Source organism: Monopterus albus, unplaced genomic scaffold (assembly GCF_001952655.1).
Source record: "Monopterus albus unplaced genomic scaffold, M_albus_1.0 scaffold28.1, whole genome shotgun sequence".
NCBI lineage: Eukaryota > Metazoa > Chordata > Actinopteri > Synbranchiformes > Synbranchidae > Monopterus > Monopterus albus.
In genome coordinates, this window is record NW_018127908.1 from 92,005 (window position 1) to 118,926 (window position 26,922).

Here is a 26,922-nt window from a genome sequence, read left to right on the forward strand (position 1 = left end):
AACCTCCTGACTTGTATGGTGGGCACAATGTTGTCAATACAGGTACTAATGTATCCGGTCACATACTCAGCATAGTCCTGTACGCTGACAGAAAAGTCCTCAGAGGTGGCTGCAGCTTTAAACACATCCCCGGTCTGTCTGGGTGAGACAGTGCCTTCAGTCTCTGGGGTCCAGAGTTTAATTTGTTTGGTGACAGGGTTTGTTTGTTTCAGTCTGTCTGTAAGCTGGATACAGGAACAAAGAAATGTGGTCTGAGCGTCCAAGGTGGGGGCGGGGTGCAGCCCTGTATGCATCACGTATGTTGCTGTAAACATGATCCAGAGTGTTTTTGCCCCGAGTGGGAATGTTCAAAAGGTTGGGCCTTTGTCCACTGGAACTCCACTTGTTTCTTTTTCCGCCAGAGAAATGAGAGAAATCCTATTCAAAAGTGGGGCATTCAGTTCTTCCATTAGAAATAACTGGTTCATTTAAGGTATAACAATGTTCCTTTGATATAGCTGGCTCTGTGTTGTTGTTTTTTTAAAATCTCGTTTAGATCTAAATTAACTCATTTGACTCGGTATTAGACAACTGATTATAATGTGTTTTCATCTGGAAAAGGGAAGAATGGAAAGACAAGCTGCTTGGGAGTTATTATAAATAGTTATAATAGTTAAAGAGATTTAATTCAAACCTTCAGTTCTCTGCTGCAGGACCTTGTGAGACAGTCCACTGTCCCGAGAATAAAATTTGATCACTTTACCTTCTCTCTGCTTCTTTTTTTTGTGATTTTTTTGGCATCTTCTCTTTGCAGATGAATACTGTGTTATACTGCAAGCAAACACACTGATACTTCAGAGATATCAGAGACATAAAAGTTCATGCACAGTGCACACATGCACCCACACACTGTAAACCCACTCACCCATCCGTCTACCCACTCACACACTTTATTTTTCTCACTGTCATGCACTCTATCACTTTAATGGAGAAGCTCTGCAGTATGAGCATGTTAATGTGCTGGCACTGGTTCCTGTTAAAGAGGGAAGCTGTTCTGTTGAATCCTAATAGCCCAGGGACAGACAGGATACTAAGCCAAGTTTTGACTGCAGTTATTCTCCAACACTGCTTCTTTAATAACTTGCTCTCTCTCCCCATGCTTCAGTGCATTTATACAAAGTAAGCTTCAGTAAACGGTATAAAAACCGAAGTAACATCAGAGACAGAAGATGAACTGATGTCTGTAAAGCTTTTGGTTTACTGCTTTGTTGGTCTGCCATGACAACATCAAACACACTGCAGAGGTTTATTACATGTAATGTCTTATCTGGATCAAAAACAGAGAGAGATAGAAAAACAGCCTCCTTTGCTGGATTGATAAGGTGGCACATTCAGCTATCTGCAGATTGGTGATTTTGATGACTACAGATAGTGAGCCAGTGGTGTATACATGGTTGTCTGTGAAGCCTGCAGAGTTTCTCAGCTCTCTGCTGGGCTCATTTAACTTTTAACTCTTTGACAAGCAAAAGAACTAGGGCCTTTTCCACCATGATTGTTCATTTACCCCATCATTAAATTTTCAGGGCCCAGTTTATTGTGTACACCTTGTCCAGACTGTCAAAGAGGCTTTAAATAATGCAGGCATACAAGATCACGGGGGTCAACTATTGTTCAACTAACTACAAGAATGTAAAGTGCCTGAAGTGCTTTTAAAAAGATTTCACTGTTCCAGCATCTCAAATTCCCACCAGTTTGCTGGGATTCATCATGTTTAAACTGACAATAGTTTGATATAGTATACAGTATATATAGAGAGTTGTTGTTGTTTAGGAAGTGGTACATAAGCAGAAGGCTATGTTAAATTGTTTTTCAGAAGTTATAAATTTTACTTTAACCTAAGATGGATGGCAGGATGCTAATTAGGAACTCCAAAATGTGTGCAGAAGGATTTAGGCTTTGTTGTTTATGTATGACAGCGCTGTCACCTCACAACAGGAGGGTTCTTGGCTCGAGTACACTTTCTGAACTATAAAATTAATATCATATCCTATACATGAAGAAATGTGCATGGGCATGAGCAGTATGGAGTCTTTTTATTTAAGGACACAATTTACATAGGAGTGATTGGACAGTATAATAATATGAGCCCCTGAATGAGAGCTTGAGAATGCGTTATACATTATGTCTTTAGAAAGAAACTTGAGCAACCCATTGCATGGTTTGACAGTGTGAGACATGACTGGGAGAAAAGTTAGCAGGTAGCCCAGGACTTCCAGTAGAACATTCTGCAGCCGGGTGTGCGTTGAGTTGTAACACTGCTACCCAGTCCACGTCGATTCTTCTCTTGTTTCTCAGTTTCTTTTGGTGCCTGGTGGATAGTTTTATTTTTGGACTTGAAAAAGTCTACTGAGTTCAGTGGCTTTATCGATTCCTATGAAAGAAAAGATTAACATGAGAATTAAACTACACTTTCAATAAGAGAACAAATAAAATGTTTGTGACAAGTAAGAACAAATGTGTAGGCAAAACATCATGAAGTGTGGTTGTGGCTGGGACACGGGGCCTAATTACAACCACTAGGAAGAAGGATGGTGATGTATGATGCACTAAGCATTAGGACAAGGGTATTAAGTAAACTAAAGACATCTTACCTGTTTGTCTTGTAATGTGTCGAGCAAGGACAGTGAGTCTTTCTGAAGTTGGAGATCTCGAAATCCCCGATCGGTCTCTGTATTTTCCACAACACATACTGCAAAACACAAAACTGCCAAAACGCACAAGATCTGGGCCATTTTCGCTTCGAAAATCTTGCTTGTGTGCTTCTTGATGAGATAAATTGTCTTTGCCAGACACCACAATACACTGTGGATGTGCACTTTAGTTGTACAACACTGTGAGACCTCTGTTTTATAAGTAGTAGCCAGTTCCAAAAAGGGAGGAGTATACAGTTTATTTGCGTAAAGACCATCCTTGGTTTTGCGTGTGCCTCCATCAGTGCACTGAAGCATGTACTATGTGATTTACAGCAGTCATTAGGAGTGAGACAAAGGCTCTAAATAAGGACATTTTGTGATCATGGTCTTTCCTGTGTAATTATTTAATTAAACACAGTGTAATCTGGTTGTATAAGTGAAGGTCATTCTGATGCTGTCATTGGTGTAACCGGTAAATCTTAAAGATCTCCTCTGCTTCCTTGTTTGAAAGCAAATCCCTAAAAGTGAAGTGTTATGTGCACTCATGTTAAAGAAAACATTGATGATGCAGACATGGGGAAAACAATGACATCAATCGCGCTGTGCCATAAAGCTGAAACTAAGGGGAGGGCCAGAGATGCCTGGGTATCTAAAGGCCATAAAGGTCAACTTATCATTTGTTACACCCTCGTGAGTTTGGGCTGTACATCTGTTTAATGGGATTTCTGCTCTATTTAACTTCATAGATCTGCTGCATCTGAATTAAGACAAATTTATCTCCAACTATAATGATACTGTAATTGTACATGCTGTAAATATGCAAGTGTTATTACAGGTACGGCCCCTTCGATTTAAAATCACACAAATCCAAGGGTTTATCAGACAAATCCAAGAGTTATTAGGTCCCTATAGAATTACTGCATTAAGCGTGACTAAAAAAATCAATTGTATTTTATCCATGTATTCCTAATACTTCCAGTTTTTCTTTAGTTTGCATTGAATGCATGCAATTGCATGCAATGAAATGTTCATTATAGTCTTCAGAATTCACAGCAATGGACTGCACCTGTAGTCTCACCTGAAGTGAGAAAAGAAAAACATAATTTAAAATGAATCTAATAAATGCACTTTTTTTTCAAATCCACTGCTTAATATTACTTGAAGTTACAGTATACCCTTTAATATATGAAACTAATATTTAAAAGAAATAGCCCATGTAAGGCAAATGCCTGGAGACAAGTAAAAGGACAGGTCCTCAAAAGGGAGACAACCTTGAAATGTGCCAACCTTTCAACAAACCGTCGTTCTAACCCACTTAGGTAGGTGTAGAAGCCTGATATAACTGCCTTAACAATTAGTAAGTCCACTGTTGGAAGGAGAATAATCCTGTTAAGAAGGCTACAAAGAGCACTTTAGTCTTTCAGGTCTTTCATATGTCTTGGAACTAGGGTTTTGTTGACTTTAGATTTTGCTCCTGAAATGGAGAAATCCATTGGATAATCAGTGTGATATGTCATGACAGGTTTTTTAACACAGGAGGCTTCAGCTCTTCAGCTGTTATTTTGTTAGCTGCCTTTCTTACATAAGCATATGAGGCTGTTGATTATTTATGACTCTGAGCGATCGATAGCTTGGAATATCTTCATGCCAAAAAGAAATTGCATTTTGTACACAGTGTTGTGTATGGACATCATTGTGCCTTTTTGCATCTAGATATAGTGGGAGCTGGCCTTTAATGATCACAGTGACAGGTATGGTTGCGTGAGCTTAAATGACTGTTCCTTTTGGGTGTATTGCTCCAGTGATAGGTTTCTGAGTGAATAACATTGGAAAGAGGAATAAGGGTTTTCAAAATGGAAAATTAAACATGCATTCATCTTTTGTCCTATTATCCTATAAGTCCTATTATCAAAATAACCATGTGTAATTAAATTCTTTTCTTCTGATTGATAACCCCAAAATAGAGAGATGTCATTTCACAATAACAAAGATCATAGTGTGCTTTCCTTCCCTTTTCTTTTTTTTTTGTCCGGAAGCCAGAAAGACAACACCAGCCATTTCATTACAGCGTTGCCTCCTGAGAGTTCATTTAGAAATGGACTGGCCAAAGATGTAGGCAGTATGAGTCATAAAGTTGAACCTTTTCCATGCACCATTTACCATGCTAAAATTCAAAGAAAGGCTTTTAGAGTGGGGGCACAAATGACTCAATATTTGTGTGTGAAAGCACAATGTTAACTATTTCAAATCAAGAGCGTCACATTTACAACATGCTCCTGCTCCAGACTGTCATAGGAACATGTGTGTCATCTGTTGTGACCTAATAGTTTTTATGTCATTCATTTGGGTTAATTGAACCAGTTGTGTCAGGTCATGTGGGATGAAGAAGCAAACACAATTATCTTTCACTTGTCTGGGTGTCACAGAAACCAGGTTTTTTTTTTATTAAAATGTGTTAATTACATGTAAATGACAATAGGGACAATGTAGGTGCTGTGCTTTTAAGAGTTAAGCAACTATTACTGTCACTGTTCAGGTTTGTCAAGGTCACAGATGGCATGTTTCCAATATGTCATTAGGTTGTTTATAATATTAACACCCTTACCATTACAGTAAAATTGCAAAATGAAACATCAGATAAAGCATTTAAAGAAATACACTGCATGTGAGAACTGGGAGAAAAAAATAGCACAACACTACTGTTGTTACTACTATTACTGCCAGCACTAGAATAATCTGGTGACATTCTCTATAAAATACAGAAGCTCACCAAATGTTTCATTAACTTTAATATTCACAATTATTAGTGTTTAAATAACTGCCATCAGAAAATGGTCACTTTGGTTGAAATATGTTGAAGTGTGCATTTCAGAGTTAATTTCCTTAAATACTGATTTGTAACATGAAAGGACCAGAGTTGCACAATACATACTAATAAGGTCCACATTTATCATATTTTAGATTTTAAATAACACTGAAAAATAAAATACTGAGTGTTAAAAGTTGTCCCCGCGTCTCTCATCTGAGCCAGGTTGCCATGGTTTCCTACAGACCCGACATCGGCTGATAATACTTTGTAGAGAAGGTCCCTTCACTGTCTGAGGAATAGGTTTACTAGGGGAGAGAACATAACACATACATAACACATAGAACTTTGGATGAGCTCTCTATAGTGGCTTAGTTTAAAGTAACACTGTAAAATGGTTCATGACCAGTAAATTAGCAAACCATAAAAATGTGCCCTCTTTATGACAGGTGAAGAATTTGATTTTCAGGAGGATGGAAATGCCTCTAAAACAGCACTGTGCCCACCAGTAGCTGAAGAAAATATTCAAGATTTGATAAAACCCTGGAGTGGGGGGAAGAATGCTATGCATCCACCACTGCTTAAAAAAAACAAGAGAACAGTTTACCTGAACATGTTTCTGGGGTCAAGGGAGGCCAGCCAGTAGCTATAGGAATCAGGGTAGTAGTTACATGTTCCCCTGTCATGACACTCGATGAAGGGTACTTGGCGGAAACTTTCCAGACAAGAACCAGGAGAAACCAGTGGTTGAGTGGAGCCACCCGCACCTACTCCTATTTGCTACAATGGATGAAGGTTAAAGAAAGATAGTTACTTGAAAAATGGCATAGGTACTGTACATAAGACAGGAGACAAAACAAACAAACAAGAAAAAAAAACTACAATTTGTTTACCATGACAAAGGAGTAACCAGTCCATAGAGATTCCCAGCCTCTGGGACATTCAGGTATCACAGTTGTCTGGCTGTGGACAGCTATGACATTGGAGGTGGTTTCACACACTGAGCACCTAAACCGCATGTGCATACAGACACACATATTAATGCTGTCCCAAATCATATTTCAGTTAACAGAAAATGTTTTGGATTTGCTTAAGAAATACACTGTAATATATTTGAGTCTGTGTACATGCATGCATGCTCTCCTCTCTCACCTGCTGATGTATGAGGAGAGCTTATCCCCCGTGATGGCAACCATGTTGGCAGGCATAGGCGTGTCAGTGGACAGCCAGTATGAGTAGTCGTTACGAGAAGCATAGCGGCAGCTTGCTTCTGTGTCACAGAACAGGAAGGGCATGGTGGAGAAACGAGGGAGACAGCTTCCCATAGAGCCTAAGTTTGAAGTGTTAGAAGACGTACGGTAAGTATCGACAAAACGGTGCAGAATCTGTACAGTATTCCTGGGCATAAAGGTTTCCATGCACTTACCAAGGTCCTGACCATGAGTTCTCTCATTTCCATTCATAAAGAGAAAGGAGTAACCAGAGTAGATGAGACTGGTGCCTTGAGGGCACTGAGGGACATGGATGCTCTGACTGTGCCTAGCTATCAGAAAACTGTAAACATGATCTGGGCCACTTCTACCAGGCGGCCCTGGAGGTCCCTTGTGGCCTGGGCCTCCAGGTATTCCTTTTAGGCCTGCAGAGTAAACATATCATCAATGAAGAACAAAATGCACAATGAATAATCATGTGGGAAAATTTAAGGATTTTTTTCACTGGGTGTGTACTTCAGTCTTTGTCACTGCAAATTCATTCTGTTGGACTGAGGAGTATGTTTTTAATATGTAATTCCTAACTGACAGAAGAGCTTAAACACAAGATGTATTTGCTAAATCTTTCTGGCTTTTAACGTAATGCACAACCAAGCTGAGTGTGCTGCTGCCGATAGCTGAACCTGGATTCTCTCGAGTCCTTTGCCACTGCACCACCCATGTGCCCCATGATGTAGCCGAATAATGCAAGAATGCAGTAAAACAAATTCCTATTAAAACAATATTCACAATTGCGCACACACGCAATCACCTTGCAGACCAGCTATTCCTTTATCTCCTTTGTTGCCAGGAAATCCAGGCTGGCCAACTTGGCTGGAACCATGGACTCCTTTGGCGCCTGGCTGGCCTGGGACAGAAAGATTCAGAGAGCAAAGAAAATCAGTTTTGTGGAAGTGGCAGAGTTAACAAACACTTCACATCACACAACTCTATATTTATTCATGTATATGATGTGGTTTAATAGGAAATAGGCAGGTAGAAAATCTATTTAGCTACCAGACATCATGATCCATATCTATGGCATTGAGTTAAATGAAAATATTAAGTGCATTGTGCTTGAAACTGGAACTAGTAGCACATTAGAATCTGACCCCACATAGCCCCCACAGGATAAATGGTATAACAAAATGGATGGATCTTCAAATCAGTGTATATACAGAGCTTGAACAAATTTTGAACCTGGACGGCCTGGTGGCCCTGATGGTCCAGTGATCCCTGGAACTCCTCTATTGCCAAGATGACCAGGTAAACCAGGCGGTCCTGGTTCATATATGACTCTGGCAAATGCTGGTAGACCTTTTAAGCCTGTAGGGATAAGGAATGAGTAATTGGGATGTAATTAGCTAAAATGTATAACATCTGTGGTCCGTGAATGTTTTTTTGGAATGTCAGTAGAGCACTAACAGAATTTAAGTTTTACATATATTATGTAACAGCAATGGGCAAAATTTTCCATATCTGATGTCAGTCATAACTAACTGACTGGTAAAGTGGAGAAGAAGATGTTAATCAGGGCTCATTGTTATTCCTGCTTATTATGAACAATAGTAAGACTTGCTGCACCAGGTTGTCCAGGTAATCCTTTGGTCCCAGGTGGTCCAGGCAGGCCTGGGATTTTCCCAGGGCCTCCTATGTCACCTAAAAGACACAGGTCATAAATAGATTGCAAGGAAATTACCTTGTCTTTACACCCAATTTTATAAATTCCAGTGTATATGATATCACAAAAAAGTGAACTTAATCAAAATTTTCTCTGTCCCTTTTATTATTTATCCTATTTGTATTTTATCTCAGTGGTGAAAACATAAATCAGTCTACTCTTGTGGTGACAGATTACAAAAGAATTCAAAGACTGCATTTAATCTAGATAGGATAAAGCTGAAATGATAGATTACCAGGGGGCCCATGGTGTCCAGGAGGACCATAGTCACCCCTGGGTCCTGGGTCTCCAGCTCTGCCCTTTCCACCCTGAGGAGGCAGTTGAAAAAATGAAAGGTGAAAGATTTAAGTTTTTATAACAACACACATTTAGTCATATACTTTTTCAAGAACCTTTTGCTTGAAAAGAAATTGAAACCACTGTTGTAAAATGCAAATACTAGTGCAGAAGATTGAATATGAATCTTCATTTTGTAAGTATTTCACCAAAAAAAAAAAAATCTACACTGGGGCCTCATACAGGTGGTCCTGGAGGGCCTGGATCCCCTGGCTGTCCAATATAGCCTGGGCTTCCTGTAGGACCTGGGTCCCCTGTGTCTCCTTTAAGCCCAGTCACAGCTGGACCTGGAGGGCCAGGGAATCCAGGAAAGCCTGCACACAGGGAAGAGAGGGAATGATGATAAAAGTGAACACACTACTGTATGTGACAATAACAAATAATACATGTCTGCAGTGTTCCATCATGTGTGATTAGCTAATGAATCCTGAGATTGTGGTTTGATGTCGTGTCACTTACAGAAGAGGGTATGAGACCCTTAAGTCCTTTAACAACACATCCTCACCTGGGGCGCCAGGATTCCCAGGATGGCCACGGTCTCCTTTAGGCCCAGGAATACATGCCCCTTCTCTACCTGATGGTCCTCTTGGACCGGAGGCCCCAGGTCGACCTTGAAATCCTCTGTCTCCTATTGGTCCAGGACTTGCTGTAACAGACAAGCCAGGAGGACCAGGGTTCCCATGGGGGCCTAGATTACACAAAGAAAATTGTGATTGGGGGTGTTTTCACACCAATAAGAAATTACTTGACTTCCCATTTATTAGTTTCCTTCTGGCTTTCCACTTTACTGTCTTTGTTTGTCACACCATTTTTGGAAACATTTAAGATACTGGAACATAACTTTATTTCACAATTCCATTCTTATTCATTTGTAACACCAAAATGATGCAAATAAAGGTGAACACGAGTTAAAAGTGGACGGACAGCATGCCACCGTCAAATTTTAAAAGGCTTATGACATTCATGAGAATCACTGTAGTGACAGCAGTAGTAGGGGCACAGTAGGTGTAAAAAAACTTTACCTCATGCATCGTTTGATATTACACTATATGAATACAGCCACAAATGAAGTACCTCTTTCTTTAAGTGTGCTACTTAATAATACTTAAAGAGACAGCATAACAAGACAATATTATGTGATACATTGAACTGACTTGAATTATAGCACGTGAAGTGCATAGCTTTAATAAAATGCTGATGAGTACAGCAAAGGGAGTTTAAGTAAGGGTGGAGGGAAATGTACCCACAAAGGTTTAGCTCAGAAAAAGGTAAACCCCTATGTGTCCAAAATAATTCAGAAAGCTCTCCCTAAGTGGACAAAGTGTGAAAATAAAAACATACTATCAAAACAAAGGAAACTGTCACAAGTGTAATGTTTGAAAAAGTCTTGAAGAGGATAAAGTCATTTACCTGTGACTCACCTGGCAGACCTGTGTCACCACGCCTTCCGGGTGCCCCTTCGATTACAGCTGTAGAGGAAACATGGAAGGATAGCTGAGTTTGGGCTACAGCCAAGGCTTTGAAGGTATCATTACCTATGAAAGACACAGCTGTCCTACAGGCCAGTGGTTTGGACAGACATAAAATACAAACTAACAGAACGTATAAGTTTGTATGTGCTTGAGCGCACAGAAGCACAGGCCTTTTCATGAAGGGTGTCTCTTACTAGTGTCCCCTTTCTGTCCTGGTGGTCCAGGGATCCCATCCTGGCCCTGGTTTCCTTTAGGACCAAGATAGCCACCGACACCCTGTGGACCTGGGTCACCTGTATCAAACAAATATGAAAAAAATAAGGTTAAGGTTAAACCTGAAGTTAGAGTGCATAACTTTTTATTTTCTTCTAATAATCAGTGCTGGCAGCAGTGCATACATATTCTTTTCTAATGTTTTTGAGTGAGCATTGTGCTTCTAACCAATTAGAATGGGCCAACATAATGGGTGGATGCTTACACCTATCAATCAGCACATGATATGTTAACTTCTGAGATGCTGTTGCTCTCACACAGAGGTTTCAAGCTGGTATTAGATGCTGAAAGATGGAGCTATGGCAGACGCAGGCTCAGACCAGCCATGCCCCACTTCCTGCATTAAATGGGTTCGGCGTAACAAAGAAGGGAGAGGGAAGGGAAGAACTGACTGGTTTGTTTGAATTTGTATATTGTAGCTTTAAAATAAAGTACAAATAAAATATTACCATATAAATACAATACTGGACTAATTCGTGTCTATACAGCAGGTTACACTTTTTTAAACAGGCTGTTCACTGATTTGATGTATTTTTATGGTATCCTTATATAGTAAAAAAAACTGTTATTTAAAATGGCTTTGCCTGGCCATCCAATAGGTCCTGGGTGTCCTTTGCTTCCTGGGGACCCATCGGAACCTTTAGGCCCTTGATAGCCTGGTGAACCTAGAACCGCACAAGAGCAGGTTTGAGAAGCAATGTGTGAGAGAAAAATAAACCTGATCATAAACTGCCTAATTTTCATGATCTGTGATAATAACCATATTCTCCAACAGGTCCTGGGGTTCCTTTGGCTCCACGGTCTCCAAGTAGACCTACTAGTCCACCAACACCAGGTTCTCCCTTCTGACCCTTCATCACAATAGTACTGCTTAATCCTGGTTCACCCTAAGGACAAGAAAAAGAATAAAGGAAAAGAAAAAAATCATTATTTACATTTAGTACCTACATGTTATTTAATCTATACACATTTAAATGTTTTATTTGATAGGACTCTACCTTGCTGCATCAGCTACAAAGGCCTTTTAGACTAGTTATTACTACCTTTTGTCCTACCGGTCCACGTGGTCCATATCCATAGTAAAATGGTTCTCCATTACTTCCTTTTAAACCAGGTGGACCTGTTGCACCAGTTGGACCTGGCCTTCCAGGGATTCCTTGATCTCCTTTTATTCCTTTTGAGCCTGTAAGGGTTAAACCAAACAACTGTTTTAGACAAGACTCATGAAATAGAGTTAAGTATCTACAATTCCTTTTTATGCATTTCTGACAAGGAAACGAGGGTATAGTTAAATTATTTTAAAAAACTATTTTTACCTAAATAAATAGCACATATTAAAATTATATTATAGCCTTGATAGGCATGAAAATAAGAATACTATTTGTACTCTATTCAAAATCCGAATTTCTTGTAAATCTGTAAAAAGCTATTGTGTATTATTACTGTACTTGTGAGGTTAGAGGTGTGACTTTGTATAAAAGTAATACATGTGCATGGTATTAGATTAAGGCTGTGTGGGTGTTACCTGAAGGTCCTCTAACTCCTGGGTCTCCCGGGGCTCCAGCAGGTCCTCGACTTCCTTCTGAGAACACTGGTCCATCAATACCTGGATCACCTAGGGCGCCTGCACACAGAAAACCAAGCAGCACAAATTGAAAACTGTTAATATAGCCAGGCTAATCTGGTCAACAAAAATACTAACAAATTTACTGTTACAAATTTGAAGCTAATGGCAGACCTCTTTGTCCAGGACCCCCTGGTGCTCCCTCTCTCCCTCTCTGCCCTTTGGATCCAGCTCTTCCAGGATCTCCAGGGGGGCCAGTTAGACCAGGGTGACCTTGTGCATTACAGTTAGAGTCACAATATTTCATATGTTATACATGGTACACTATATCAGTAAGACTTGCAAAGACTGCCTTTATGATTTCACATGCACTCTGGCATTTGGAAAGGTCTTATATTACCAAAATCTGAAGTTTATTTCAACTTCAACATAAAAACATTTCTTAAAGAAAAGAAAAAATAAGTGAAACGACTCCATGTTACAGTAAATGTTTGTGGAACAATATTCTTGACTGTAAAGCTCACCTGATTCACCAGGGTCCCCCGGGGGGCCAACAATGTTGATTGGTTGTGGTGATGAAGGGCCTGGAAGACCTCTGGGACCTGGGTCTCCAGTCATTCCTGGTGGACCCCTGGGACCTCTGGCTCCATTGGGGCCAGGAGAACCTGTAAAAGATCATGGAGTGCATTAGTTCTGTTATAAATGTATACCACATATAAAATCACAACAAATTGCCCATAACGGGAGAAGGCAAACATTTGTAACTTTCTAATTCATGTTTATTAAATGTGTGTAGTGATTTGCTTGTCTCTGAAGGGTTGTCTGTTACCGATTGGGCCTGGTGGTCCTACAGTTCCAGGCAATCCATCTAGTCCATATCCTGGTATTCCATTTGGACCAGGGTCTCCTCGTAGTCCTGAAAAAATCCGAGTGGAACATTTGAAAACAAGCTATAAAATTCAGTCCATGGATATAATATAATTATATTAATATTCTTATTATATGATTATTCTTTACTTACAGAGTCTATACATTCTGACACTAGAAGTGCATACTTATTGTAAAAGTATTTTTGATATGCACATTGATTAGACAGTTTTCGTACTGTACATAGTTCAAGCAGTGATTAATTTAAAGTATACCAAATGTTTCACAACTTTGATGTTCTGAAGAATTAGAAAGTCACAAAATGTAATGATTGCAGCGAAAACTACATACCTGGTTGACCAGGGAAGCCGTTTTGTCCTCTCACGCCTTTTTGCCCAGGAGCCCCAGGTAAACCCGGCACAGATAGTCCAGCAGAGCCAGGCTCACCAGGGGGGCCGGGGTGACCAAACCCTGGCAAGCCTGCATTCCCCTTCTCACCAAGCAAGCCATTAGGTCCTGGGAGAAAGAAAAAGGGTGAAGAAAGTCTTTAAATCTGTTGGACAGACAATGCTTCATCTCCTACATTCAGTGCTCTTCTGGAGTTGACAGTAAAGTACATTGCATGACTTCAGTGTGCACTGACCTGGATGTCCTTGATAGCCATCTGGTCCAGGTGATCCCACTGGCCCAGGTAAACCAACACATGAATCTTTGCTACCAGGTAGTCCTGGGAGCCCTGCATAACCTTTACTTCCTGTGTGCAGCACAGAATAACCAGTAAATAGATTAACTTGTGTTCGCATGAATATGCATTTAATGCATATGTCTTTTTGGACGAGCCATTCATTATTATCTGATTACACTGTGTATCTTTGTGTCTGTTTATAAGCTACAATTTTGTGCTTAGTGGGTGAGTACCTTTTTCTCCTGGAAAACCAGGACTGCCAGTTAGCCCTGGGTTCCCAGGTAGACCAGGGGCCCCAGGATCTCCTTCACGCCCCTGAGCGCCGACTTCTCCTGGAACCCCTGGGGGACCTGGGGGGCCAGGGTATCCAGGGCCACTGTCACCCTGATAGTCAAAAATACACAGGACATTATTGACTTATCAACACTAATATCTGCTAGAACAACGGTTCTTGCTGAAGAATCCTTGACATCCTACATTTAGTTCAGTTCCTTTCAGGGGTGAACGCTCATTATACTTTATACAGAAGTTACAGCAGCAAAAAGTGTTTGAAAGCCTATTGTAAAGGCCCACTGCAGTGGACACTTGAACTTCCCGGAAAACTGTTCCCTATTCGGCACTAACAAATTAAAGGTAAACCAGTAAAAATCATCAGTGTTTTTTCAGTCACACTTTTCTGCTTGTTCTCTTAAATCAAACAACTTTTTTTGTAATCTCCATAACAAATATCCCATTGGGTCACACCTAAGGCACTAGTTTGACATTTTCAGAAATACGCTTTTTTGCTGAGAGTTGCTGAGAGAATGGTATGAAGTAAAAATATAGAACTGCACTTTAAGATGTATACCTCCCACTCTCAACAGAAATTACATTATATTTAGATAGTATTGATATGACCATGAAGCCTGAGAGTTAAAATGGGATACCTTTAGTTTTTATTTTTATTGTATATAATAGCAAATGAAGTACTATATGTGCTGTATATAGATATAGATGTCTGCTGCTTTATAGTAGACTGTGTATATAGCAAATTTTGTTTTTGTCTCTGACCTTCAATCCTGGAGGACCAGGAGGACCTTGTGGACCTGGATGACCAGGTAAGCCCCTACCTGGCATGCCTGGAAGACCCAGCCGCCCCTTTTCACCTGAACATCACACACAGTGAAACATGAATGATACATTGATGACATTTTCTTCCACCTTCTCTTATGGAGGTCTCAAAACAACTTGCAAAGTGACCTAAACTGTAACACTGATTAACACACCTGCACTAAGAATCTTGAATCTGTTATCTACAGGGTATAATTTTGGCTTCTGCTGCTTGGCCTCATTGATTACCTTTCTGTCCTGGGATCCCTGGCCTTCCAGGAAATGACACGTCTCCTTTTTTGCCTTTCTGTCCTGGAGGACCAGGTGCTCCTGGAATACCTGGTGCTCCTTGATAACCTGGATGTTTATTGGTAAGTATGAGACATGCGTATACTGTTTATTGCATTGTCATGTACAAAGAATCCATTGATCACTCTATCCAAATTTTTATCATTCCCTCAATCAGACAGACATGCTTACCTGGGCTTCCGGGTAAACCAGGCCGACCTTCAAATCCAGGTGGTCCAGGAAGTCCTAGGTAATGGATGTGGATAGGTTCCCCTTTCTGGCCTATACCAAAGAAGGATGAAGAGAAAAAAAGAACATACAGTGGTTGTCAGTCTTTTTGTCTGTCTTTTGATTTGTGTGTTTATGTTTAAATGCCAATTTGTATTATTGTTTACCTGGAATTCCAGGATGTCCTGGCAAGCCAGGTACCCCAGCATCTCCTTTACTTCCTGGAAGTCCAATAGGCCCATATCCTACTGGCCCACGATAGCCAACTGGTCCTGGTCTACCTACAGTCCCTAGTGGACCTGGGAAACCACGATCTCCCTCCACTCCAGGGAAGGGATACTAGACACCAGATGAAAACAGTGAAGAACTTTGACAAAATGTGACACTGTGTGACAAACACTTGATTCTTAATGTAAGTTCAAGCTTTTCAAAACCCTCTCACCGAATCTCCTGGAGGGCCTTGATGTCCTTTCCGGCCCGGTAACCCAGGAAGCCCAGTACGACCATCTGGACCAGGCCTGCCAGGCTGTCCTGGGTCTCCCATCTCTCCGTTAATTCCAGGGGTGCTGTAGGAATACGATTCTCCTTTTTGTCCAGGAGGACCAGGAAATCCTGTTTGACCAATAGGACCCTTCAGAGAGGATTGATTATTTACAAATATTCATAAAAACACAAACAACAACCACCAAATAATTTTTAAAGACATGTTATCTTACTGGTCTTCCAGGTAATCCTCTTGGTCCTGGGCTGCCTGGATCACCTTTGGCACCTGGTCCTGAATTGTAGCCTGAACAACAGAAACAGGTAGATTGTATATTATTTTAAACTTTTCTTACTCTCTGGTATGGCCACTAAAAAGTAAAAATATGAAAGGACAGAGCTGGTAGAGTGACTATGTTTTCATGCAGTGAATGGTTTTACCAGGGATGCCGACTGGACCAGGGGGACCTGGTGGTCCTGGGTATCCTGATCCAATACACTCGTAACAGGGCTCCCCCTTCTCTCCTGTACAGAATATGCAAGGCAATACTTTTGAGAGTCCCTATTAATTACAGAATACTATACTTTCCTCATTTTATGTTTTTATTTTTTTTTTTTCGTTCCTGTCCAGTCTGGTAGAAAGACTAAGAATTTATCACAAAAAGTGAGAAACTATTAAAGGTCTGCATAAACTGATAAAAGCATACAGCCAAATTGATAAAAGCATATTGTATGTTATCAGTGACCCATATCCCTTTTAAGAAAGATGTTAACCTATGGAAAACAAACAGAATAATTACAATCAATTTATAAAAAAGAATAGTTTCACACCTTTCTTTCCAAATATCCCATCATATCCCATAGGTCCAGGTATACCCTTCCTTCCCTTCATTCCTGGGAGACCCTTGGTAATCCTATTAGCTGCAAGCAACAGCAACAACAAAGTCTATCGGTTTACTAGATCTGTTACACAAAGGTAATGTTTGTATAAATTACTGTAAAGAGAATGCAGATATTTTATCCTTCCATAACAGAAAAGAGAAGTAAACAAGTGAGTGTTGAGGTATCCAGCGATATTCACACCATACCATTTAGAGTAAATGCTCTGTTGACAAGTGTAAGAGGCTAAGCAGAGAAAAGCATATGTGCCACAGTATTAAAGATTTATAGGAACATTTACACATACTTCTATCTTCTGGAGGTCCAGGTGGGCCAGGATTTCCAGGAGGCCCTGGATAACCAGGATCCCCATCTGGACCTGGCAGTCCCCAATAAATATCCCCAGGCTCCCCAGGGTCCCCTTTGGGGCCTGGAAAGCCAACAGGACCAGGTGGACCTGGCACATAACTTCCCAGGGCATAGCCTGTATAATGTGAAGTGAGAAACTGTGACCATTATATTGAGGAAAAGCAAAAGTCATAGTTCTTGATACAGTACATGTTAATTGCAACATAATTAATAAATTATCTGAATAATAGAGAGATGGAGAGACAGATAAATAGGATGAGAATGGTGTCTTCACTGCACACCTGGAGGTCCCACAGGTCCAGGAAATCCCACAGGACCTGACAAAAGAATATCAGCTTGTGTTATTACTGTACTGTAGGTGCAGGTTTGCTGTAGAAAAGAAAACGTTTATTGAGTTACAACCAGGATTTTTTACAACTCAGTTATGAAAGACATTAAACTGATCATTTTGTATTTCATGTCACTGTTTGTCAGTCTGTTTATGATACAGCATTATGTTCATCTCCTGTACCTTGATGGCCAGGGAGCCCAGGTGTGCCTGGGGAACCTGGATCTCCATGGTATCCTTTGAGTGGCTGAGTCCCAGGTCCAAATATCTGCAATCAAAACCACAGAAACCACAGGGGGACATGTGTTGCGATCATGGTAGAACAACAGGAATATAAAATGGATTCAGCTGTACCATAAAACACACAAATAAATTCTCATCAACCTTCCCTCATCAGTTCATGTTTCAAAATATGTTACAAATGAAAATAAACTTACATCTCCAGGTGGACCAGATGGGCCCCTATTTCCCTTTTCACCCTTAAGATCAGAGTACACAAACATAACACGATACAAACCATATCAACCCACCAAGAGATTGCATATTATTTTTGGCACTAATAGATCACTGACTGTCCATCCTGGTGTCCCCGAATATCCTGGATCACCTCTAGGGCCGGGCCATCCCTAAAGAAAACTTTATTGTATTCAAAGGCCACACACTGAGTAAGCACACACACAGGTCACATTATAATATAATGACTTTCCACATCACATACACACTTATAGCACTGTAGAACAGTACCTTTAATCCAGGTTGTCCAGGATCACCTTCCTTCCCTGCCTTTCCCTGTAAGGATAATTAAGAACACCGGTGAGGATTCAAAAGGTCTTGCTTTCTATAAAGAGAATAGCTTACCAAGGGCATCACAAATCCTTTCATTTATTTTCCTACTGAAAAGTAATTTTTGCAATCAACTGTGGGCATTGAGAGGAGGGTCCGCTTCCATTACATATAGTGTACATAAATATATACAGTGTTATTAGAAGAGGCCCGTCAAAAACAATGCGCCAGTTCAGGCTTATGCTGCAAGCCTTCACAATAAGAAAGAAAGAAAGAAAGAAAAAAAAGAAAGAAAAAAAGGATAAAGAAAGAAAAAGAAAAAAGCTGAAAGAAAGAAAAAAGAAAAGAAAGAAAAAGAACAAAGAACAAAGAAAGAAAGAAGAAAGAAAAGAAAGAATAAAGAAAAAGAAAGAAAGATTAAAGTAAAAAAAACAAAGAAAGAAAGAAAAGTGAAAGAACAATGAAAGAAAGAAAAGTGAAGGAACAAAGAAAGAAAGAAGTTGTTGCCTTAACTTTAAATGGCATTCAATGAAAGCTCTGGCTACATCCTCTATCAGGGCGGAGTCCACCCTAAGTCACTAATTTCTGAAAAATACCAGAAGTCACCTGCGTTGGCCCTTTAAAGGCAGTCTCAAGGTTGTAATCAATTTTTCAAGGCATTGTAAAGTTGTATACACCTCACTATAGAACCAGACTTATCATTTTGTCCTAATACTGGAGCTTAACCCTTTCCTTGTGTATGGCTCTTCAAAAAAGAGCTATACACTTTAACTTGAAAATAATTTTTTAGCACAGAATTGTAACAGAATAGCTTGTACAGATTGGTGATAAGGGCCTTTATTTTTCCCCTTTCTTTTTTATGTTTTTTGACAAATCATATTGACTTTTTGTTGCATTACTGCCCTCTGCTGTTTGTCCTTTTGGTTGACTATTCCCAATATGTTACTAGTGGCCCATTAATGCAAAGTGAAGTGGGAAAAAAACTCTGTCTGAAGAGACAAAAATATGATGCAACAGTCAACAACACAGCTTTTTTTTTACATATATGAGACAAAATGGGTCAGTAGTATCTTACCTGTGGACCCTCCTCTCCTTTGTCTCCCTTTGCTCCTTTTCCATAAAAGCCATAACCAGGGTCTCCCTGAGAAGAGATTGAAGTAAAAGGAGTCAGAGAGAAAAATCTACAGCACTAACAACTAACAAGACAGAACAATTAAAACAAATTAAAACTTTGAGATGTGTAAAGTGTCATTTCAGCTGAATTTTATAGAAAAACTCACTGGTTGTCCCCTGCAGCCTTTTTCTCCGATGTCTCCTTTGTTTCCTTTTACAAACTGAATATGAAATAAATCTCAGGTTACAGTATAGCTCATCAGTCACACTGGCACCTTTGCCTGGCAGTCTGTCCAACACTTTAGTCCTAAAATATTAGTCCTTTAAGTATTTTAAAATCTGCTATCCATATTGCCCTAATATTAACTATGGAAGCCATAGACCCCAGAGGATGATGAATATTTGGTGAATACTGAATATCGATGACCATGTGACTTCTCCTTTAGTGACATCATCAGCCCACAATTTCCAGTTCTTCACAAGAAATACCGAACTAATGGCCATTGTTGTTCAATACAGGTGAAATACCAAGCATCATACCCCCACCCCAAATTATGCACTGTATGATATATTTGTGATGAAAAACATTATGAATATTAGCTTAAATTTAAATTGATGTGTTGCTGTACCTTTAACACAACACTCTCAGTGAAAAACTCCCTAACCCGACCTGGTGGCCCTGGCAGGCCCGGTTGGCCTGGTCTCCCCTGCATTAAACAAATTGAGATCAGCCTCAATCAGAAATAAGACATAATGTAAGCAGATTATGTTGCGATCATTTAGCATTTAATACCCTCTCCTCTTTAATCAAAAATAATTGTATTATTGTACTATAGCAGTATATTAAAAAAGAACATGCCTTTGATCCACGAGGTCCTGGGACGCCGCCTGTGCCTTCTTGACCCTGTAGGATGGGAAGGCTTTGTTACTTGCTTGTATAAATTACCAGATTCCCAAAATTTTCTAAAAACCTGCTTTATTTTGCTCATAGCTTTGTCATGGTCTGTTCACACAACTCCCACTGGTGGGAACAGAATGCCCTGGCCTCTCTCTGATTCTAATCTTATCACCATTGTCAGAGGAGCTGGGAATCTGCAAAGCATGTAGATATTTACTCTACATTGCAAAGTACTGCCCTTCTGATAAACTAGTGTTGTGACGAACCAGTAGCAATCACTAAAGCAACAGTAAGAAAATGTTTTCACTGCCCCAGGAAGTGTGAACAAGGGCCAAAAACAGAACTGTGCAGCTGTTATTCTGAAGATGTTTTCATCTGTGACACCCAGTAAATACTCAGACTTGCTATCACAGGTGTAAGCCATCAAATACTGTATGCACACACATATAAGAAATATTCCTCAGCACTACCTTAGATCCTGGTGCTCCTGGATGGCCAGGAAGCCCCTGTTCATAAAGAAGGCAGGCAGCAATATCAACCATCACATAATAAATGTCTGTAGTGCAAAATGCACTCAAACAGATTCACTCACGACAGAGCCTTGTGGTCCGGGGTCCCCTGATGGTCCAGTATCTCCAGGTAAACCTGGAATGCCCTGAAATACAAAGCAAGCTCATGTGAAGTGTGTTTGGCTATCCCGGTAAATGTTATACAAAAAGCCCCACTGTTATTACTATTGTAGTCAATATAAGTACCGGCTCTCCGTCCCTCCCAGGCAGCCCCAATGGTCCTGGCGTTGGATTCACTGATACCCAAGAGTCACCCTGTGAAATGTAGAAAGTGAGTTTAATTAACATTTAGTTGTTAAAGCTATTAAATTTAGTGTTGAAATACCTGATGACTTGTGTATACTGTATATTAATAATGTATGGAAGAGGTAATGGCATTTCATAGCTTCATAATCTAAATCTAGTTTGTTGTTGAGCTCTGTAGACCTCATCTCTTTTCTTCATGTATCTGTACAGCTAACACACTTACATGTACTTAGAATGACCACAGTCTGTTTCTTGGAGGTTGACTATGAATCACCACATCCACATAAACCCTACTCATCATTCACTAAGCAACTAGTGGAACAGCAGAGTTCATTCTTAGAGGGTTTTAACTTATTCTATTGAAGAACAAGGGTTACAAATGATCCATTTCACATAGACTTCTAAAAGGTTTCAAATGCTTAACGGGTGAAGCTGGTTAAAAGCATCCACTACCATGGCACAGACATGACAATACAGAAATAGATGGGTCTGTCACAGTTAGACTCTCACACAGGAATCCTTCATACTCACAAGTGTTTTCAAAGTATTGAGAATGGTCCTGAGGAGAGACCAAAGCATACTGTATGTTGAGTGACTATCAGAATCCTGATTCTCATTTGGGGTCTATACTGCAACTATTGACCTCACTGTACAGGTTCCACCTTCTGTACATACTGTCAGCAAGATGTCTGTGGACACTTTCTTAAAATCAATATTTCATTTCCAGGACTTTTAGGGAGGATGTTACTCCAATATTTAAAAACTATGACTGTGATGTAGTATAGGTAGATTTACTGAGCCAGTTAAATGGAGTGAAGATTAGGGAGTAGCCAGACAGTAAGCTGCTGTACTTTGCTACTCCTAGCAAGGTCAAAGTGTTTATTTGTCACATGCACAGTTAGGAAATGTGTTTCCCTCTACAATGAAATTTTTACTTTGCTGTCCACATGAATGCCACATTTTACAAGTGAAATATCAAGTATATGAGCAATAACACAAATCTAAATAGGCAGTAAAATCACAAATCTAAGGCACTTTAAAGCAGCAAGTGAAGGGAGCAAATAAAAATACATGAATACAATATAATGCAGAGAGAATATATGCTACGTGGGAGCCGTGGAGTGTAGATACTCAGCAGTGAGTGTGCAATTGTGCATGTGCAAAATGTGTATGTAAACAGTACAGATGGAATTACATGAGGTAGATCCTGAGTCAACTTTCATTGTTATCTGCAACAACACTGTGTCAATAGCAAACTGAAAAACTTCACTGGTGCACTGATTCACTTCCTGAGAGAGCAGGTACTTATGTCACTATATGTGTTTTGTCACATGGCCTCAACCCAAGAGGTATAAAAGTGTCAGTCAAGTCGATCATGGCAAACTGAATCTGTCCCACCAGATAAAACATGTGGAGTGGCTTTTGCCAATGTAGATGGTGCGTACAGGTTCAGGAGATGCACCGTAGCTGTTGTTTTCTTAATTTTCCAAAGCCAAAGGGTGGTAGCACGGCCAAAATAGTTTGCCAAAATGTTAGAACACAGAGAACAAACTAGTATATGGCAAATAGTCAGCTTTGGCATTGTGGTCAGATGCCTCTGTATCCATCACAGCTTTTAGTCTGTTGCAGACAAGTTATAGTCAAAGCTGGAAAGCTGCAAGACTGCATTCTTTTGACAAAATTAGCTCAGCAAAAAATTTATTTATATATGAACAAAGCCTGTTTATTGTTAGTATTTTTGTGCATAGTTACCAGCAGTGTTTGTCCCATGAATTAGTTTTGCAAATTTACACACTGTTGTTGCAGATAACAATGAAAGGACAAACCAAAGAAGGGAAAAACAAACAAAATAAATCTTTAAATAAGTTATGGGTCTCACATGGACTAGGTAGAAAATGAGCTTTGGGAGCTTGGGCAGGGAGAGAGGACACCTACAAGTGCTGTATCATGTTTTTTTTTCCTGCTAATAAATTTTTAAAGGCAATAATTGCTGAGCAATTCTGCTGTCTCATCATTCCTAAATACAAAAGTACTTAAAAACAAACTCTGGGTGGCACAGCATACACTTTATTACCTTAGGTCCAGGCAGACCTGGTGGACCCTGTAAAGTAGAGATAAAGATAAAGCAAGTTTTGAACAGTAAGCACATTCTTTGATGATTGTTATTAAGGACATCACTATACAATAAAGACTAAAGCCGATCAGAGGTGGAGCAAGTTTACATATTAATAATAAAATTATCAATTATTTTGTTTTTGTTTCTTACTGGAAGTCCATCAATACCATGGGCACCAGGAATACCAGGAGGTCCATCGTCTCCCTAAAAATAGGTAATTGTTCAGAACATTTAGAGTAAGCATCACAAACACTTTAAACATAAACACATTTCATTTCTCTGCGAGTAGAAGAAGTGTAATTGTAAAGATCTGCAGCCACTTTGTAATAATTTTCCAACTCACAAATGAGCTAAACAATATTCGAAATGGCACTCTTAAAATGTTATATTTAATTACATCGGTTCCGTTGCAACCTGGGGCACCTGGGGGGCCAGGAGGCCCCTGTAATCCTGGGATACCCTGCAAGAGAATATCAGCTGTAGTTAAAAAAAAAACAGGCAGCTATTAACATATTCAGGAGTATGCTCATACAATGCAATACATAACATAATCAGATACTGAAGAGCAAATAATAAGAAACCTCACTGGGAGACCATGAGAGCCAGCAAACCCTTCTTTGCCTTCTGGTCCCTGTAATGACAGTAATAAAACCAGTGTACTTTTTAAAAGGCATATGAGTGCTACAGAGTGGCACTCAGTGTTCCTGGTCTGCTGCGTGTCGTCTTTACACATACATACATGAGTCATTTCAATCAAAGCTCTTTCATCAAATAAACACTGAAAAAGAGACAATTTTTGATAGCACTCTTATGTTACCGGATTTCCTTTGGACCCCACCGTTCCATCAGGTCCAGTGCTGCCCTGTCAAAGACAGCAACATGTAATTAATCTTAGTGAGCTAGTAAGGTGCAGTACAAGCACAACTAAAAGTGTTGACTAGTTACACAAGGAGAATATATAATTCATCACTGTCTATACACAGTTTGAGTCAGTCTTGACCTTTGATATCATTTTTGGGTTTGCAGCTATACAAAGTGTAAGTGCAAAGCAGCCACTGAAGCTATGCAGAAATTCTACCTTTGGTCCCATAGGCCCAACATGACCATCTGGTCCCGGACGGCCATCTGGCCCAGGGGGCCCTGAAACTCCTGGGAAACCTCTGTCTCCCTGTGTGGTGTGAGTGTATGTATCAGAGAGAGAGAGAGAAAGATGAAAAGGAGACAAGGAGGTGGACAGGCCACATACAAAAATCATTCAAATTATAAATTCTGACTTTCATTTGTAAATATTGTCAATAATATATGAGTTGGTGAATAATTAACACAATTCTGTTGAACTATACCTGCACACTCAAACACTATAATGAAACTGATGTTTATTTACACAAACAAAAAACAACAACAACAATATACCACTGCATGTCACCAGTGAAGCAATGGCACCCTCAAGGAGTGGCCAGGGGGGCCATGGTCCCCATTCTAATATTACTGACTACCCTACTAATTGATCTCTCTTTAACATGCATTTGGAATCAGTGGATCTAAAACATCTCTTAGATTTTGCACACCTAGTTTATGCTAGCTACATATTAGTCAATGCTGCCAATTAATGGAACATAAAGAGCCACAGGAGTCTCTGTTGACAACTGCTGAGTCTAAACTGTATTAGACACAAGAGGTTTTGTGTGTTCTGCTCCCTCCGCCTGATGAAACAGCAGGGGTTTTTTTAATAATTATGAAGGATGTTGCAAAAAACGTAATTAGTAGCTACTGAGAAGCGATGATTTTTTAAGCCAAGATCTGGCTCTGCACGTTATCTGACAAGTGTTCCACTGTACAGCTACATCTGAAGCACTCAGATATTTTCACTGTGAAAACTGCTGCATATTATGCAGTTTTTTCTGCAGCATTTATGATTAGTAACACTTGATGTAAGGGCTGTTTTGAACACTGTTTAAAGATCAGTGAGACCTGTTTTACAGATATTAAATGAATGGTAGTAGTAATAACAAATATAACAGGCCTTTTCTCATAATGCATTCTGACAAGTAGGACAGTATAGAAAAAGCGCAGATGTAAATAAGAAAATGAATGACAGCTGAATTCCACGTTGTTGCTTCAGTTTCAGGGTCCTGGCATCATCCATGCTGGCTCATCAGCGCACGGTCATTATTTATTGTGACGCTTGAATAGGACACAGCCGTTGGTATTATTAACAACAGTGCTTTATGACAAGTCACGTTGTCTACTATGAAAAAAGGGCCTATTCTTTATTATAATTATGGTAGCTGAATAGGTGCATTTAGTTATTAAAAGAATACAAGACCAAAGCAATGGTTTATGTGAAAGCTGAAGAAAAACCATGCCATAGAATGTACTAGGGTTTCACTGAGATAATTAGACAATACAGTTGCATGAGAGGAGTTCATACACAGTTCATTTCATCACAAAAAAGACTCAGCTAGCACACTGGCTCATATTATAGCACATGGCCTGTTGTGTAATGTACAGTACGTGCAGCAGTAACTGTAGCCATCAAGGTGAAACTGGTATTTTAAAAAATGTTACATAAAAAGAAGTAGTTTTAAAACAGAAAAAGGTGAAATAATTCTTGATCATAAACCCCAGCACTGATGGATTTGATTGTTTAACAGACAGTAGATGATCCACTCACCCTGCTGCCTTTCACTCCCTCACAGTGGCACCTTGATCTTCTGCTGCAAACACACTAAAAAGAAATTGTAATACTGTTCAATATGTGTTGCAAAAATGGAGAACACACTTAACTGTGTCTCAATACAGACTCACAATTTTCCCCATTTGTGTACATGTTAAAATGGCTCTTTGCACTGTAAGGGCCCACCCCAGAGCTAGGATGCTACTAGGCTGGCCACTAGGTTACTGAAGGCAGTATACTGATTTGAGTGCAACATTTACAAACATGATCCGTTCTTTGATCAATAATAACACAGTGAAGAGAGATTACTTTAGGCTTGTTTATATGCAGTACCCTTCTTCTACAGTTGTTCACAATACACAGTCCCTTTGTCATTGTTACATAACACAATTTAACCTAAATACTTCACTACACAATTTCCACATTTGTTTGGTTTATTCTGAGAAATCCTTTTACATTCCTTCTTTCATATCCCACACTTTTCAATGATTGCCCATAAAAAGGCCCCCCACCAGTGACAAATACTGTACACAGTGAATTAAATGTGCAAACAAACCCTTCTCCAGGGTAAAAGATAGTTCCATATAAGTATATACACTGAAGTTACAAACAGACCTCAGCGTCATATAACAGAGGCAGTGAACAGTGCTCACATTATACACACAAGGAACACTGAGTTATAAATAATGCTATTCTCCCATATAGAGTCAGCAGATCAATATGAAAAGATAGCTAGCAACAATATCATCCTAAAAATATCAAAAATAAGACATTGTCCCATGTGTGTATAGAATGAGATTAAAATACAAATGAAGAAGGCAGTCAATACAATTTTAACTCTATCTTTGCAGACAGCAGATCAACCAGATCTTTCTATAGTGTTATGTCAGTAAGGGGAAAAAAAACATCTTACATTGTTGGCCCCAATGCCCATCAGCATCACAGCAAACAGTGTCAGAGTGACTATGAAGACCGGCCTTTCCATGGCTTTTCTTGCTCCGGTTACATCAACAGCTCAGATATAACCACAAACACGCCTGGGGTGATGAACGTCTTTTTTGACTGACCTTCTCCGCAATCAGTTTTCACATTACACCTATCCACTGCAGCATCCTGGGTGATACTCAGTTATTGCTTCTCTGTCTGGATTGAACTGCCTTGATAGACAGAACAACCCAGAGAAGTTGTTTAACTTGTCCCTGAAGATGTAGGCGGACTGAGCATACTGATGTGGCCAACCCCAATCACCTCGT

The 26,922-nt window shown here is 39.8% G+C and overlaps 1 protein-coding gene across 2 annotated transcripts; it reads right to left on the minus strand.

Annotated features, from left to right (window-relative positions):
* Window positions 1-5,055: 5,055 nt before the first annotated feature.
* Window positions 5,056-26,819, minus strand: LOC109957671 (collagen alpha-5(IV) chain-like). Of its 2 annotated transcripts, XM_020595750.1 has the most exons (52): window positions 26,583-26,818; window positions 25,667-25,720; window positions 24,071-24,160; window positions 23,810-23,854; window positions 23,579-23,623; window positions 23,390-23,452; window positions 23,143-23,196; window positions 22,951-22,977; window positions 20,817-20,885; window positions 20,654-20,716; window positions 20,532-20,567; window positions 20,023-20,067; window positions 19,793-19,870; window positions 19,331-19,384; window positions 19,126-19,191; window positions 18,012-18,056; window positions 17,840-17,893; window positions 17,705-17,746; window positions 17,451-17,535; window positions 17,221-17,256; window positions 16,878-17,054; window positions 16,523-16,612; window positions 16,133-16,216; window positions 15,928-15,998; window positions 15,654-15,842; window positions 15,379-15,550; window positions 15,176-15,265; window positions 14,945-15,052; window positions 14,657-14,751; window positions 13,840-13,990; window positions 13,565-13,675; window positions 13,273-13,437; window positions 12,884-12,970; window positions 12,579-12,719; window positions 12,229-12,327; window positions 12,016-12,114; window positions 11,534-11,673; window positions 11,251-11,377; window positions 11,075-11,155; window positions 10,412-10,510; window positions 10,167-10,214; window positions 9,251-9,433; window positions 8,929-9,059; window positions 8,645-8,717; window positions 8,313-8,387; window positions 7,929-8,054; window positions 7,501-7,596; window positions 6,905-7,114; window positions 6,631-6,808; window positions 6,372-6,486; window positions 6,086-6,258; window positions 5,056-5,786 (listed from the first exon to the last, which is right to left on the minus strand). In XM_020595750.1, the coding sequence occupies exons 1-52, from the start codon at window positions 26,652-26,654 to the stop codon at window positions 5,669-5,671; spliced, it is 5,025 nt and encodes a 1,674-aa protein (XP_020451406.1). In that variant the 5' UTR covers window positions 26,655-26,818; the 3' UTR covers window positions 5,056-5,668. The 2 variants fall into 2 exon arrangements, with proteins under 2 accessions (XP_020451406.1, XP_020451405.1); XM_020595749.1 differs by having other exon boundaries at window positions 6,631-7,114; window positions 26,583-26,819.
* Between the last annotated feature and the right edge of the window lie 103 nt (window positions 26,820-26,922).

Excerpts from the sequence above, each read along its gene's own strand:
- LOC109957671 (XM_020595749.1), bottom strand. The coding sequence starts at position 26,654 with ATGGAAAGGCCGGTCTTCATAGTCACTCTGACACTGTTTGCTGTGATG. Across the intron at positions 24,161-25,666 it reads AGGGAGTGAAAGGCAGCAGG|GGAGACAGAGGTTTCCCAGG; the intron begins GTGAGTGGATCA and ends CACACCACACAG. Across the intron at positions 18,057-19,125 it reads AAGGAGAGGAGGGTCCACAG|GGAAAGGCAGGGAAGGAAGG; the intron begins GTAAGATACTAC and ends TTATCCTTACAG.